The sequence below is a fragment of the Triturus cristatus genome, chromosome 10 (genome assembly GCF_964204655.1).
Source record: "Triturus cristatus chromosome 10, aTriCri1.1, whole genome shotgun sequence".
Taxonomy (NCBI): Eukaryota; Metazoa; Chordata; class Amphibia; order Caudata; family Salamandridae; genus Triturus; species Triturus cristatus.
Genome location: NC_140593.1, coordinates 245,170,772 through 245,187,097, shown reverse-complemented (window position 1 = coordinate 245,187,097; position 16,326 = coordinate 245,170,772). Strand labels below are relative to the sequence as shown.

General features: G+C 42.6%; 1 protein-coding gene across 1 annotated transcript in view; it reads right to left on the bottom strand.

Annotated features, from left to right (window-relative positions):
* LOC146789271 (uncharacterized) overlaps positions 1–16,326 on the bottom strand; it is a 96,429-nt gene that overhangs the window by 19,822 nt on the left and 60,281 nt on the right. Inside the window, exon 3 of the mRNA XM_085630898.1 lies at positions 3,938–4,141. Within this exon, the coding sequence (XP_085487024.1) occupies positions 3,938–4,141 (204 nt within the window). The remainder of the gene's footprint in view (positions 1–3,937; positions 4,142–16,326) is intronic.

Here is a 16,326-nt window from a genome sequence, read left to right as displayed (position 1 = left end):
TCTACAATCTGACGTGTTTTCAATATCACGGGGTACTCGTCAGGGGTGCCCTCTTTCACCGCTTTTATTCGCACTATCAATAGAGCCATTTATATTGGCACTACAAACGCATCCCCGGATTATATCTTTTATACACAGCTCAAATGAATTAAAAATTACGGCATACGCTGATGACATTGCTGTATTTTCAACGGATGTTAAAACAGCATTATATGAGGTAGTCAAGGAAGCAGAAAGATATGGCCTGGTATCTGGCTACAGACTTAACATCAATAAGACTCAAATATTAATGAACTATAAAGACGCCGAAATAACAACAGGGATATGTAATACGGCTACTTACCTAGGGGTTAAGTTAACTACCAGAATAGATAAAATAATAGAAATAAACTATGAGACTCTTTTTAAGGAGACTGCAATATTGCTCAAAAAATGGCACAAGGTTCCTATAGGTATTGGGGGCCGAATAAACATAATTAAAATGAAAATACTGCCTAAGTTTATTTATTTATTTCGTTCTATCCCGCTAAGATTAAATATGTCTTTTTTTAAACGATTAGATGGTATCTGTGGCAGTTAAATATGGGGCTATAAAAAGGCTCGTAGAGCTATTCGACTACTTAAGCTACCATATAATCAAGGGGGTTTGGATTTTCCGGATTTCAAATTATACTTCTGGGCAGCTTTTTTTAGGCGGCTACGAAGTTTAATACACCCCGCAGGATGCAACGCACCTTTTTTTTTTAAGTTTATGCTTGGTAAGGAATATGAAATGTTTCTGTATAGAATCAACGATCCAAACTACTTCAAGCGGGTTAGATTCAAGGTTGCACGAGATGTTGCCAATATATGGCTTGCAATTATTTCTAACTGCAATACATCATTTTATTACGATAAATTACCCATATGGGGCAATCCAGGCTTGCCAGAAATTTTTCAGGATGTGGAGGGTAAACAATGGGCTAGCTTTGGTATAAAACACTTGGGTGATATATATGATCAAAATGGGTTTATGACCTTTGAGAAAATAAAGATTAAATATAAAATAACGTCAGGCATGCAATTTAAATATTTTCAAATTCGCGATTACTTTATCCGTAGCATGCAACTGACGAATATCTCAGGCTCACTTATATGGGATTATATGCATAAGGATAACTTAAAATCAATAATTAGCACTGGCTATAAAATCTTATGCACATTTAAGCCAGATGACTGTCACAGATTAGCTGAGCACCTGGGACACAGCGTAGGGATATTAGTGACAGCCAATACCATATCACGCGCTTTCTCTAGGCTTAACAACTCCGTATATTCTTCTAACCTTAGGATACAACAATTCACAACAATTTGCCAACTATATTATACACCAGAAAGGATGTCAAAGTGGTCTTCCCATGGTTATTTTAGCGAGCGCACAAAATGCAACTTACAGGCTGCTGATCTAAAACATATGTTTTTCTTATGTCCTTTATTAGAGAACTTCTGGTCAAAGATAACTGATTTGATCTCTCAAAAAATAGGGTGTGTAGTGACGGTCTCAGCAATAGAGGTATTAGTTGGAGCCCAGAGTATCACAAGCAACTATGCGGACTTAATTTCAATATTATTGGTTAGTGCAAGATTAACAATCGCTCGTGCGTGGATCTTACCTACACCCCCATCGGTTACAGAATGGTGGGGATTAGTTAAAGAAACATACGATATGGAATCAGCATTGGCAAAAACGAGAGGGACGAAGGCACTCTGCAAACTAAATAAGATATGGGGTGTACTATTCTGAAATGTCCAAAGCATAATATGTAAATAAAAGGGTTCCCCTTTTTTTTTTTTTTTTCCTTCCTTTCTTTTTCCCCAAAGGAAAAAACAAAACAAAAATAAAACAGAGCTGCTTGCCCACCTACTCTATTATTTCTGCAACGAGGGCTAATAGACATACATGTAGATATGAAGAATAAGATATCTGTAGAACTGATATACTTGCCTGCTTCAATGTTTGTATTTATGTGCTTACAACTTATCTAATTGTACAATATGTATTAATCTTTCTTTCTCTTTCATGTTGGCAATAAAGAAATTTAAAAAAAAGAGAATGCATTCAAAAAACCCTTTAAAGTGTGAATCTTTTTGCTAAATACTTTTAATATTGTCCTGCATAACGCACATTATCTCCCGTATTGTCAAAGTTTTCTTGATAGAGAGAACCTTCCAAACCCTCCCAAGCAGAGTAAGGCTTTCTCAGATCTCCTGCTTTAACGGCTTTAATCAGAATAATTCATAGGTAGGGATATTTTATTTTTGGCTCCAATAAAGTGTTCACGTAAAAAAATACATGGCAAATATACAACCACATTCACACAACGAGTGAAAGAACAGTGTATACATTGTATTTGAAGGTGGAGCAAACCGCTGTGGCCCAAAGTAGTTAATGCAAATGCTTGGGACAGAGACAGAATAGGCAGAAACAATATAATTATGTACATTCATACTAAGAAAAAACCTAAAGCCATAATGAAACTGTATTTGTAATTGACTAAAGAGATAAACACTGATTAAGATCGATTTGTATTTTTAGAAAGTTTATGAAAATATTAATAAAACGAGTTTTCTATTCTAAACAGCAAAAGTTGCATATGAATGCTAAAAAGATCATTTAGATTTCGACTTCTAAGTAGAGACGTAGAATTGTTACAAACATTGCCAGATAAAGAGTTTTCTAAACGAATACTATACGAGGCTGAGCACATAAGCCAAGTAATACATTCGTTTTCCTTTAGATGGCAGTGTTGCTCAACTACAGTCTTAGGTTTTGAATGAGTTTAATTCAAGAGCAGCACTATGACAGAACCTGCAATGAAATCCCTTGAATGATGTAAATACACTGCTTTGATAAACTAAACGCTAGGCCTGGGCGAAATGTAAATTACGCCTTCGTAATTAGCAACATTCCTGAAATTATACCTTTAAGTCACTTAGCGCAAATATGCGACATTCGCACTAAAAAATGTACCATGAACACATGTGAACAATAAAATGCGAGCGGCTGTTGAGTCATTGCACGTAATTTTGAAGAAATTTCGTGTAATTATGCAAAAGCAAATGAAACCAGTTTCGCACATTCCTACTAAACACACTAGTGAAGTGCATCGGCTGTATAGTCAGTAGATGGAAGTAGGCCGCCTGTCTGGACACTTGAAGATCAAAAAGTAGAAGTGGGAAATATAGATTAAACCATAAATGTATTTAGCTCCATCATGTCAAGGCATACTACCACCAAATCTTGCATTGCTTTACTGATGGACGTAAGTTGAAATACCCTGTTACCCCACAAGTGGCTTCACTAAGGAAGCCTGGTGCTGTGGCTCCAGGACCCCACAAAAGGAGTAAGCCATCAGTCATTGACTGACAGCTCTACCCCATCGTGAAGCCTGCTAGGTTCCATGGTATAAAATTACTATTACATTTCTGTCTTTGAGATGTTTAAGAGCCGATTTGAGAACCTGAAATGGTCTATGACTGCCTGGTATGTTTTTACTGTGCGACAGGCTGGTATAATAACAGTTTTTTCCCAATCACTAGGCAGACACTTCGTCTACCTTAGTTAGATCGCTGACATCCTTTGCCCACCAGGGTCCATGTTATCGCACTGTCCCTTTTGCGCCACTGCTCAATTTTAATGAAGTGCGCTGGGAGCAAACAGGAACAGTGTGCCGTCTGACATATCATTCAATGACTTTATTAAGATCTCAGATTTCCTCTTGAGTGAAGCTAGGAAAATTCCCATTTTCCTTTAATATTTGTGGATTTATTTGGCTCAAGATGCATTAAGCGTGATGACACATTATTAAGTGATAACCACGTTTTCATTTGTCATCGATGCCAATTAAATGCCAATACTATGAAAATTAAAATTTCAATAAAGTGGGGGCTACTTTACCAATGCATCTCTCCTGTAACGTCTTCAGTGTTGCTGATAGTGCAGAGGGACCTTCCATGTCCTTGAGGTCATCATGAAAGGCTTCATCGTCAGCCTCCACCTCCATTGCGATGCGTGCATTGGTTACTACTTCTTCTAAGGTGTTGCCCCCTTCCTCCTCAAAATCGTCTGGGTAATCATTAAAATCGTCATCATCGATCAGATCTGAGAATGTCAAAAAAAGGAGACATTTGATTAGATCATATCTTAATTTAGTTAAACATCACTTAATTACCCTCAGTCTTTAATTTTTCCCCTCAGTTCCTACTACAGCTCTGCATGCAGCCCCTCTTCCAGTCGCCCTTCTCTTCATCCTCTTTCCAGGAATAGAAAAAGATGGCAACTATTTTTTTTTTTTAATGTTGGGGTAGAAGAGGGAGTCTTCCCCCCCCCCCCCCCCCCCCACACACACACACACACAAAGGTTACGGCGAGGTATACATATTGGACCTCTAAAGTCACTCTTCAGAACACTCCTGGACTTGAGGAAGTTACAGAAGAAGGACTGCCCTGCTGCTTGAAGGACTACCCTACTGTCTGAGAAGGAAGACTGAACCTGCTTGCCTTCATCCCAGGCTGACCAGAGTGACTCCAAGGTCTGTTGGCTGACCTCCTGTCTGAGTTAAAGGAACACAATAGGCTTCAGAGGCCTCCCTGCAACTGCCCAGCAAACCTGCTGCAAGTGCACCTGCCTGCGCCCTGGTGATCTCTGCTGGAGGGAGTCCTGATCCCCAAGAGGTGCCTCTCCAGGTCCTGGACTCTGAGTTGGCATTAGAGGGTACTTCTCCTAAAGAAAACGTCAAAATCCTGAAGTTTGGGCTCATCATAATTGCGAACAGGCCAATTCATGGCAAGACTCTGGCATCCACGACAACCGTTAACGCCAAGCTCTGGTGAATCCGGATCTTCGTGCCAACGACAGTCCATGGCGGCCGGCAACACGAGACCTGCACTTTAGTAATGACAGACCATGATGGCCACTGGGAGAAATGAGCACGAATTTAGAAAGCCAACTTACTTACTGTATTAGAATTGCACTTTAAAAATGCTTTCAATGCTGTAGAAATGTTTGTTCGAAAATGACGTGTCGGAAAAAGTGTAAATGCATAATGTTTAGAATCCTAGTAAATAAACTGTGAAAATACATTAGTTAATCACATATAGGATTATGAATGTTCTTAGAATGTTTGTAAATTATTGCGTGTTTCAAACATTTTTTTTGCACCAAGCAACCATTTCTTAACATGTATATAAACAAAGTTCAAAAGTCTTTTCACTCAATTCTTGCTAATAGCTACACGAATAAGACATTTAGTAAAACTGCTTTGCATTAGCGACATCTTTTAGAAATGAGCCTACTTTAACATTGTGTTTAAATAGCTCCTCACCCCATGTTAAATAATGCATTAGAATACAAAGAGTTCATTTAAAACTATTTATGTTAAATGATGACTTCGACACTTTTATGAATGCTGTTTACGAATAACATTGATAGATGCTTTCATATTACTGACTAGCCATTGTTCACACATCGTGCTCATAGAGCATCCTTTAGTTTAGGTAAGAGGGTTCTCATGAGAACCCCCTCATGTAACAAATGCTGTAACAATTGTATCGATGATGGCGACGAGAGTACAGTCTGTGGGAATCGGAAGAAGAAGCCTCGTATGACAGATGACACCACCTTGTAAACTATTCTTGTTGGCTATCGGCAGAAGACGCCCATAGAACTGTTACAAAAGTATCAATCTATATAAACGAGTGTTCCTAGGTAGTTATCACACATTTTTTTTTACCTCATCCTCATTCTCTGCGACTTACCCCTACTCTTCCCCTTTATTTCATTTTCTATTGGCCTTTCCAGTGGTTCTGCTGCTGCTGGAGCTCTCTTTATCCTGAAACTTGATTTCCTGGCTATTTCCCTAGGGCGACGACTTATGAATTAATGAATTTAGACTTGTAAAAGTGCGAACTTAGCCCAAGGTTGTCAAGGCGCTGGATGCAAAACATCAGGAGACAGTAAGAAAAAGTGCATGCTCATACTGAAGAATCACAAAAAAGCCAGGTATTTAAGGCCTTGCGAAATAGTGGTAGCGAGACCTCACTAGAGATTTCTACTGGAAGGGAATTCCACAGTTTGGGCGCCGCAGTAGAAAAGGCTCTGCCACCCCATTTAACCTTCTTAAACCTGGGAACAGTGAGTAGGTTTTTGTCCGAGGACCGAAGGGATCTGGTGGGAGCATAATGATGGACAATCGACTTGATGCCCTCGGAACCAGAGTCATAGAAGGCTTCATGAGTCAGGCATAGGATCTTAAAAATGATCCTACGGTCCATCAGGAGCCAGTGCAGAAGCTTGATCGAGGCCGTAACTGAATGATGTCTAGGGAGATTCAATACCAGCCTGGCCGCGGCATTCTGCACCATCTGTAGCCGATGAATAAGACCATTATTAATGCCCAAATAAAGGGCATTGCAATAGTCCAATCTGGACGTTACCAAGGCCATGACGGCCTGCTTGCGTGCTTCGAAAGGAAGATAGTGGGAGATCTTTCTGAGAATCCGGATGATACCGAAACAGGTTAGAGACAGTCCTGTTTACCTGAAGATCCAGAGAGAGGGCATTGTCCACAATCACCCCTAGATTCTTCCCATGGTAAACTGGACAGGGGCCGACACCAAGCGTGGCCGGCCACCAGTCACTGGAGCAGATTTCCCGATTGCTCCCAAAAATCAAGACCTCGGTCTTCTCTCCATTTAGTTTAAAAAAAAATCCACAATCCAAAGGGAAACTGCCTCCATGCAGCTCCTAAAATTGAGGGCAGAATCTTTTACAGTATGCGTCACGGAGACCATTATTTGGGTGTCGTCCGCATAGGACAACACCTCAAGCCCAAAAGATTTCACCACTTTTGCAAGCGGGCCACATAGACATTAAAGAGTGTAGGGCTCAAAGAGGAGCCCTGAGGGACACCACACTGCAAAGCTTTAGGGGCTGAAAAGAACTGGCCTAGCTTCACCCTCTGCTCACGTTCACCAAGGAAGGAGGCAAGGAGACTCAGGGCAGCACCCCCGACACCTATCTCTCCAAGGCGAGCCACCAGCCTGTGAGGAGATAGATTGTCAAAGGCTGCGGTGAGATCCAAAAGCCACAGAAGAGTGGTATGGCCGGCATCAACCTGAGTCCGGATGTTGTTAAAGACTGCCGTCAGGGCTGTCTCCGTACTATGATATCTCCTGAAACCATGTTGAGAGCCATTCAGAAGATGGTGGTCTTTTAGATATATGCCGAGATGGAGATTTAAATAGGCCTCCAAAATCATGGCAGGAACGGGAAGCAAGGAGATCGGTCGGAAATTTTTCAGTTCGCCAGGATCTAAAGAGGGTTTCTTCAATAGTGGTTTGACAACCGCTATCTTCCACAGTGAAGGATAGACTCCCTCAGAAATGGCGACGTTCATGACTTCCGTAAAAGGAGGGATCACGATCTCCCGGCTGGTTTTTAACACCTTAAGCGGACAAGGATCTTAAGGGGAGCCTGAGTTGACACGGTCCAGGAGCCTATCCGTCACCTCCAGTGACATGGGGGGGGGGGGAAGTAAGGAGCCTGGGAGTCTCCCCCAAGGGGAGGACCTCACCGGAGGGAATAGAAGTTTGCAAAACAGACCTAATACTGGAGTTCGCGGTTTCCAACAGGGCATAAATAACGGAAATTTTGGCTTGAAAAAAATCCTGCGAAACCTCTGAGGGATCAGATACCTGCGGGGAGATGAGAGAATTAATGACCTTAAAGAGATCCCTAGAAGATTTCAGGGAGGCGGTGACCCTGGAAAAGTATAATCTCTTTTCGTCCATAATGGCCGCTTTATAATCTTTCAGCAATTGCTAAACATGTGCCTGGGCCGGACGCGCAGCGGACGAGCGCAGCGGGCGCGCCGCCAGCGTGCCGAAGGCGCGCTAAAGGTAAGCTCATCTGCGCCCGTCCGCGACCGTCCGGGACTAGGGGCTATACCCCCTGGTGTTTCAACTCAAAACTCGTCCACACCCACCCGCTACTCTCGCAATGAATTGCTAGCCTTTCATAATGATAATAAGGGTATAAAACACATCTATGTACCCAAACGGGGCCAGGATTATCCTATGGACCAATCTCCTGCCTCGCTTGTCGCTGGTCCATCATGGGTCAAACCCCATCAGGAAACCACACAACCCATCAAAAAATCACCTGACTCTGAACTGTCTATATTTTAACGCTAGATCCTTACCTAGACACGCCCTGGACATCTGGGATCTACTTATATCTAAGACCCCGGACCTAGTTTTCATTGCCGAAACCTGGCTATCCGAGACCAATGCTCCAGACTTAGCAAACGCCCTCCCCTCTAATTACAAAATCATTACGCAAGACAGACCTGGTAAAAGAGGAGGGGGGGTTGCTGTGATATTCAGGGAACAACTAACATGCTTTGTGGAACCTACAACTGCCCACATTGAACATCAGACCTTACCTTTTAAAGTACTTTACGAGGGCCTTACCATCTTAGCTGGTGCAGTTATATACAACCCCCCTGGACAACAAGCCAGTCTCGGCGCCAAATTATTTGAATCAACTTCTGCCACTTTGTCTGAAACACAAAAATTATCTAATTGTTGGCGATTTTAACATTCACTACGAGAAAATGGATGCCCCGGGAGCCTCCCAGCTTGAATACGACATGGGAATTCTCAATCTTAAGCAGTGGGTAGTGGGCCCCACTAATACAGCTGGCCACACACTAGACCTAATATTTACGAATATCGAATCCACCAACATAAGAGAGGTCCACCCTCTATCCTGGTCGGACCACTCCCTTATTTCCTTCTCATTTGACCTTCCCGGTAAACCTCCGAAATCCAAGGTAGCCCCTCATATCTCCAAACGAGCTTGGAGGCTAATCAAAGAATCCAATTTTGAGAAACACTTTCAGGAGGCTATTATTAAATTAACGGAGGACTCCTCTGTCTGTAATGATGTTGCCATACTAGATGCTGGAATATTGCAAACATTAAATAAACTAGCCCGATGCGGGAATCCAGAAATTAATCTATAACAGAGAAATGGTATACCCCCATCTAAAAAATCTTAAAAAGGAATGCCAAAAAACTGAACATCTATGGAGACAGTCCAAAGACAGCGAAACGAGACTAACCTATGTCCATAAACTAAAGCAGTATATTCTTGCCATCAAAAATGCAAAAAAAGATTACTTTACTCAGCGTATTCAAGAAAACAGTAACTCAGCGAAAGAACTGTTTAGGATAGTGAAGGAGCTTAGCAAACCATCTAGCACTTCACAAACACTCACCCCCTCGACCAAGGCTTGTGAGCGTATCAGTATCTTCTTTTCTGAAAAGATCAAGAAAATATACTCTACTTTCACCCCCCAACATACCCACGGCAACTCAGATAACCCATCTAAGATTGCGATGCTACCAGAAATACCCACAGCCCCACCAGACTCAGGAAATGCACCCCGCTTAACGAGGTTTGAACCACTCTCTGCAGATGAGGTTCTAGCAGTTCTAAACACAGTTAAATTTGGATCTCCTTTGGACCTCTGTCCCCACTTCGTGTTTTCAGAAATTGCGCCTACGCTCTGCCCCCTGATCACTCAACTTTTCAATAAATCGTTAATCACTGCTATTTTCCCTGATGTCTGGAAGCACGCCTCTGTGACCCCCCTTCTGAAAAAAGCGGGATCCGACATTCTCAATCCAGAGAACTACAGACCGATTTCCCAGCTTCCTTACCTCTCTAAAGCTCTGGAGAAATTGGTCAATGCACAGCTGACTAGGTATCTAGAAAGTAACTCCCTTCTGGATCCCTCCCAGACTGGCTTTAGAGCCAATAACAGCACCGAGGCAACGTTGCTGGCAGTTTTGGACAGTATCAGATCCTCCACCGATCAAGGTGGAGCGGTGGCGCTGATACTGCTTGACCTGTCAGCGGCATTTGACACGGTATCCCACGAGTGTCTGATGAACATACTTTAGAGCAAGGGAGTTCAATCCACGGCATTGAACTGGCTACACTCTTTCCTGAGCAACCGTACCCAGGCAGTACATATGGGTCAGTTCCATTCAAGGCCCAACCCCATCGGCTGCGGGGTCCCTCAGGGCGCCTCACTGAGCCCCACTCTTTTCAATGTCTATATTTCATCTCTTGCTGGCATCGGAAGGAAGTGGGGCATTGGCATCTGCTCCTATGCGGACGACACGCAGCTGATGGTGGCCATGGATGAAGGGCCATATGTAACCAAAACCAAGCTACATGACTGCCTTTCCGAAATGGCACAATGGATGCATGATCACTGCCTAAAGTTGAATGCAGGTAAATCGGAGATTCTTCGGTTCGGTGGTGCCAAACGTATGTGGGATGCCACATGGTGGCCACCTTCACTGGGATTGGCCCCAATTCCAAAACAACATGCCAGGAACCTGGGAATCATCATGGACGATGCCTTGTCCATGAAGGATCACGTCCGATCCCTTTTTGGCAAGGGCTTTGCCATACTAAAACTTCTCGCCAGGATATTTCCCTGGATACCCCTAGATTGCAGACGCTCAGTCACACAGGCCCTATTGGTCAGTCGCCTGGACTATGGCAATGCGCTGTTTGTAGGGATGAACGAATATTTATTCTCCCGCTTACAGGTTTTACAAAATCTGGCGACCAAACTCATCTGCAACAAAGGTAAACGAGACTCGGCATCAGAATGCTTAAAGAAACTTCACTGGCTCCCGATGCGTCAGAGGGCTGCCTTTAAATTGCTTAGCCATGCCCATAGGGCTTTACACAAGACTGGCCCACACAATTCTCCAAGGTAAAATTGAATTTTATGTGCCCAATAGGAACCTACGCTCATGTCAATCAGCTTTGGCTAAAATCAAATGCATTTACAAAGTTAGAACAGGCAGCCGCTCCTTCTCTTACCTAGCAGCAAAAAAGGTGGAATGAGCTCCCCACTGACCTAAGACATACTACAAATTATCTCCAGTTTCGTAGAAAGTTGAAAACCCATCTCTTCCCCAATCCTTAAACATCTCAGCATACGCCATCAGCAGTCCTTATTTTGGTATAAAGCGCCGTGATATCCCATGGGATGAGTGTCGCGCTCTATAAAAACCGCAAATAAATAAAATAAATAAATAATGTTGTTCACTCTCAGGGGGTTCTAAGTGAGCAAGCCACAACCTTTCCTGTTTACGACAGCCCTGTCTGAGTTTTTTGAGTCTTTCTGTGAACCAGGGAGCCGAAGGTCTTATTCTTGCTGAATAATGCTTCTTGATCGGAGCAAGGGAATCCATTGCTACTGTCAATGTTTGAGATAGCTCCACGGCAGCAGAATTGGCATCAAGCTGCTTAGCGGGCTCCAGCTTATTAAGGAAATGCAGAGTTTCCAGGAGGCCTTAAGTATCCCTACAGGAGGTATTCTCTAAATGGAAATTAAAATCCCCCAGGAGCGTCATATTGGATCTCTCCAGATAAGTTTCAACCAGTTTGCTAAAGTCCTGACTGAAGGATGTCCTAGGGCCCGGTTGCCTATAGCATAAAAAGCCAGAAAAGCTTTCCGTGGGGTGAAGGTTGATGGAAAAATAGTAAGCCTGATAAAGATCAGAGGGAGTAGTCAGAGCCTGTGTGCGACAAATAAGGGCATCTCTATACAAGATTCCCAACCCTCCTCCCCGCCAGCCTACTCTATCCAATCTAGACAAGGTGTACCCAGAAGGGATAGCGTCTACCAGATGAGGGCCTGAGGCATCTGTCGCCCAGGTTTCTGTAACAAAAACCCAAGTTGGTTTTCTAGCTGAGACAAAGTCTCTAAAAACAATTTTATTTTTGATAATAGATCTAGTATTTAAAAGAAAGCCAAGTGCAACCATCTGATTAAAGAGGGGGCCTAATGGCAATATTATCAGTTATTACTTTCCTGCTTCCAGCTAATATTGCAGCCTATGCACCCTCGGTATAACTTCCTGGAGAGGAGCTCAGGGTCCCATATGTGGTGACAGGGCAGCGCTGCCGGTCGAAGCTCTAACAGACCCTCTCTGGTGTGGCAAATCCTAGACCGGAGATCTAAGGTAAGACGGGCGGCATCCCTGGCACGGTCGTGGCACAGACAGGCTTGCCATTGGCACGCCCACTGCATGCCGAGCCGGCCATGGTATTTAAATAGGGAAAAGTGCTAGAGCGCTAAACGATCTCCTAGCTCCGCCCACTAAATCCAGAAGGAGCCTAAGTATATGCCGGCGCCCTCCACAACAATCGGGAGAACCCGCGGTGGAACGAGGCACTGGCAAGAAGGAAATAGCAACAGGAGGTAACTAAAGTAAGTTTAACGTATGGGCACAATGACAGTTTTAATAAAAACTGTTAAAAACACAGAGTGCAATTCAGCATGAGCAAGGGATTCCAGCGCGTCTGCTCGCGGCGAGCCGGCAATGGTGTTTAAATAGGGAAAAGCGCTAGAGCGCTAAATGATCTCCTAGACCCGCCCACTAAGTCCGGAAGGAGCCTAAGTATATGCCGGCGCCCTCCACAACAATGGGGAGAACCCACGTTCTTTTGAATTATTAATGATCAATGCTACTGCAAGGATCGCACTTTTATTTATAGTTGGTACTGCAGCTGTAGGAAATTCGTCTGAGTTTCCAGAGCTTCTCTTTATGAGAAGTTCTTCTCTTACTCAATCTTCTCCAGAGTAACTCTTCATGGGTTCTATTTTAGGTTTAACTTTGTTTTTATTGCCATTCAGCAAATAATAACATACAGTTCCAGAAATCAGCATAATGTGTTAGTAAAACGGGACTTCGTTTAGTACCTGCTCATTCTAGACGTACACTACTTAGGCGGCCCTAGTACGATGGGTTCTATTTTAGAATCGGTCCTTAGTTAGTTTACAGGGTTTCTTTATGGAACACTGTGTATTTTTCTAATACTGACTTCTAACAAAATCTATTTCATATTTCTGTAAACATACTGAACTGAATAAAGATATTTAGATATTCTAACCTTATGATAATTATGATAAAGGAAGGTTTTTGAAACCTTCACCAACTTCTCATCATTGACTGATTGACAATTCTAAATGTCATTGATGTTTCGATTATTTTGAAAGAACTCTAATTCGCCTACGGTGGAAAAGGTCCGTCGACCTCCCCGGAGCCACAAGGATTCTCCACGGCGAGATTTGTAAGTGGGGGTGTATTAAGATTGAACCATCTTAGTGAGTCCTTAAGCTCCCACACCACCAACGCAAAGCTACAGCAATGACCAGCCACTCTTTGCGCTAAAGCGATGTCCACAACGTTCAGCCTCCTCCTCGCAGCCTTCTCCATCGCGAAGGGGACTCTTCACCGGCCAGACATGGAAGGTAACCTTTCAGATGCACTAACCTGGTCCCTATATCCAGCCCACGCTCTTTTGCAGTCAGCCTGAACTTGTGATTTACCCCCAGCTTAGTGCGACCAGATGACCACCAGTGCCACTTTTCTTTTTGCTTTTAGACACTAGGTTCACTAGAAATTCTAAAATTGAATATCTCCTGTTCTACTGATTGGATTTTTGTTGTTCTGGTATCATGTTATTTTATTTAACTTTACTCTATTGTTCAAAACTGATAGGGGAGTTTTCTTGAGCTTCACTTTGTTACTGTGTGTGGCATTAATACATCACATATTGCCTCTAAGTTAAGCATGATTGCGTTTGTGCCAAGCTACCAGAGGGTTAAGCATAGGTTAATTTAGTGACTTTTGTGGTTCACCCTGACAAGGATTGTGGTTGTTGCTTAAGTAGTGCTTACGCCCCCCTTCCACCAATGAACCCAATTTCTTACAGCTGATATACCTGTACTTGCCGGATTGAGGTCAGGATTGCCCCTGAAATACAAGTACTCCTACCTAAAATGAGACAATACCAAGTAGTAACCTTCTGCTCTACTTCTAATGTGCACACCTACGATGGAAAGAAACAGAGTGCTGTATTTTGTAGCAGGGAGGGGAGTGATTTAAGATGGAACAGAAAAGGGACTTCCAGCAATGTACATTCATAATAGCTGCATTTTAAGGAACTACACCTAAACCTGGCATAGTAAGGGCCAACCCTTCCTAAATAAGAGGGGTAGGACTCTAGGGAAAAAGTCAATTAACAGTAGAGAGGTTCATATGTCCTCTGGAGTGAGTGTTCATCAGTAAACCCTCTACTCAGTGGGACTGTCTGCGCATATACTGTTATCTAATAAATCAGAGTGGATGGAGGTTGTTAATTGGAGTGGTCCAGACCCTTCCAAGGTTGCTGAAGGAGGATTGCATAGATGAATTACAAACGTGAATATCCACAGGGGTCCTTTGATGTGCATCCTAATCAGTAACAGCTTCATTTTCTTAAAAGGAGAGCAGGTTGGACCATCTCATCTGGATAAGTGGAGCTACTGGGACAATCTGGAAACGTGGGATATGTAAATAAATATGTATACGAGGGAAGAAAGTAACAATAACCAACATTTATGTGTTTGCACTACAAAGTGCTTTGAAGCAGAAGAGAAGATGCAAAGAGCTACAGCAAACCCAACAAACAAAAAAAGTCAAAATAAGAATATTAGAAATAGCCATGGAATTTAGTGTTGGTGATCTGCAAAAGACATACAGGTGATGGACGGGTGTTACCCCGAAACCGGTCCCAGGATGCTTGTTTCTGGTCCAGTGAGGAACTGGCCTTACAGTCTGGACTGTTCCCATGGGGAACAGGGTCAAGACTGATTTGCACATGGCTGGGTCTAAACTGGAATGGAGTGGCGTGCAAAAAAAAACCGATGGATTTAATTCAGATCTGTGACTCAGGGTGATTGTTTCATTAATTCAGTATTCCGTCCAACTGCTCTTTTTGCTGTGATCTCTTGTAAGCATGCTTACATGTTTTACTTTTTTGCATACTTTAAATTACAACTGTATTTAAACAAAAAAAAGGATGGAAAAAAGTGAATGTTTTTGACAAATAAAAAGGTCAGCTATGTAATAACTGCAGTTTTGGGCTTGTAAAATATAAAGAAAAAGTCTTTAATCGGAATGAGTTACTGAAACTCCCAACATGTCTTTGTTGCAAGATTGCAGGCGACCGTAGTAATAAATATGTAACCACACTCGCACACGGAATGTGCTAAAATAGAAAAATATTAATACATTTCACAAATTCAAGAAAACACATTTCAATATTTATTGTACTACTTGCCAGTATACCAGCAACAAAAGTCAACAAAGCTTAATAATGTGCCTTGTATTGATACAATAACTGTACCCAAATAATCGTGTCTACAAGTGGAGCTGTCATTTTTGGGGAGAAAAGTGATGTATTGTTAAGAAATGTAAACACATCACTTTGCATGAGCAGATTTACACTGATGGTAAAGTGTCATTAAGCCACTATTTAGCATTGACGTACTCATTATTTAAGATGGGATTTTCAAGGAAGAAAGTCGAGTCTTCAACAGATAAAATATTAATTTATTTTTCATTTAGGTGTCCCGCGTTTCGCATTATTAATGTTCATTTATTCAGATGTGCCCTTTTAGGCATATAAATGCACAGTTACCTGGTCCCGTGCACATTGCGCCACTGGAACCAAGGTATACCTGGCAGATGAGCCCAAATCAGGGCGCAACCGGTCCTGGGTTGCTTGTGTTCCGGTTCATTGAGGACCTGCTCGGCAGTTCGAGCTGGACTGTTCCCATTGGAGCAGAGTCAAGACTGATTTTCATATGGCAGGGTCCAAGCGGAGGTGGCATGGTGGGTAAAAAACGATGAACTGGGATGCGGCCCTGAGTAATTACCAGTTGATGAGATTAATACAAGCATTCCATCCATCACTTTCTGTATACTTTTTATTAGAATTTATGACACATTGGTTTGAGGTCCTATTTGTTGCTGCACAGTTAAGTATCTAAATGAAAGGGTTGGGTGGTCTAATGATTTCTCAAGTTGTGTACATTCTTAACATGTACTCTTCAATTGCCTATGCAATAAACCTCTTTTATATATGGCTTCCTTAGGAACCCAATATATAGAACACAGCTTTTGAAACCAGGAAATTCACTGCTTGGATGTCACAGTTGAGTGTCAAGGGACGGTATCGCCGAAGGTCAAATGAGGGTCAAGGGAGGGTATTGCCAAAGGTCGATTGGGAGGGTGGCATCATGTTGTGTTTTATACTTTTGTGACACTTGTTTTGTGTATTCTGTTACATGTTTAGTCAATCAGTTCAGAAGTAGATAATTCCCTTTTAGTTCCGGAAAGGTAACTAAACCACTGGATGTGCT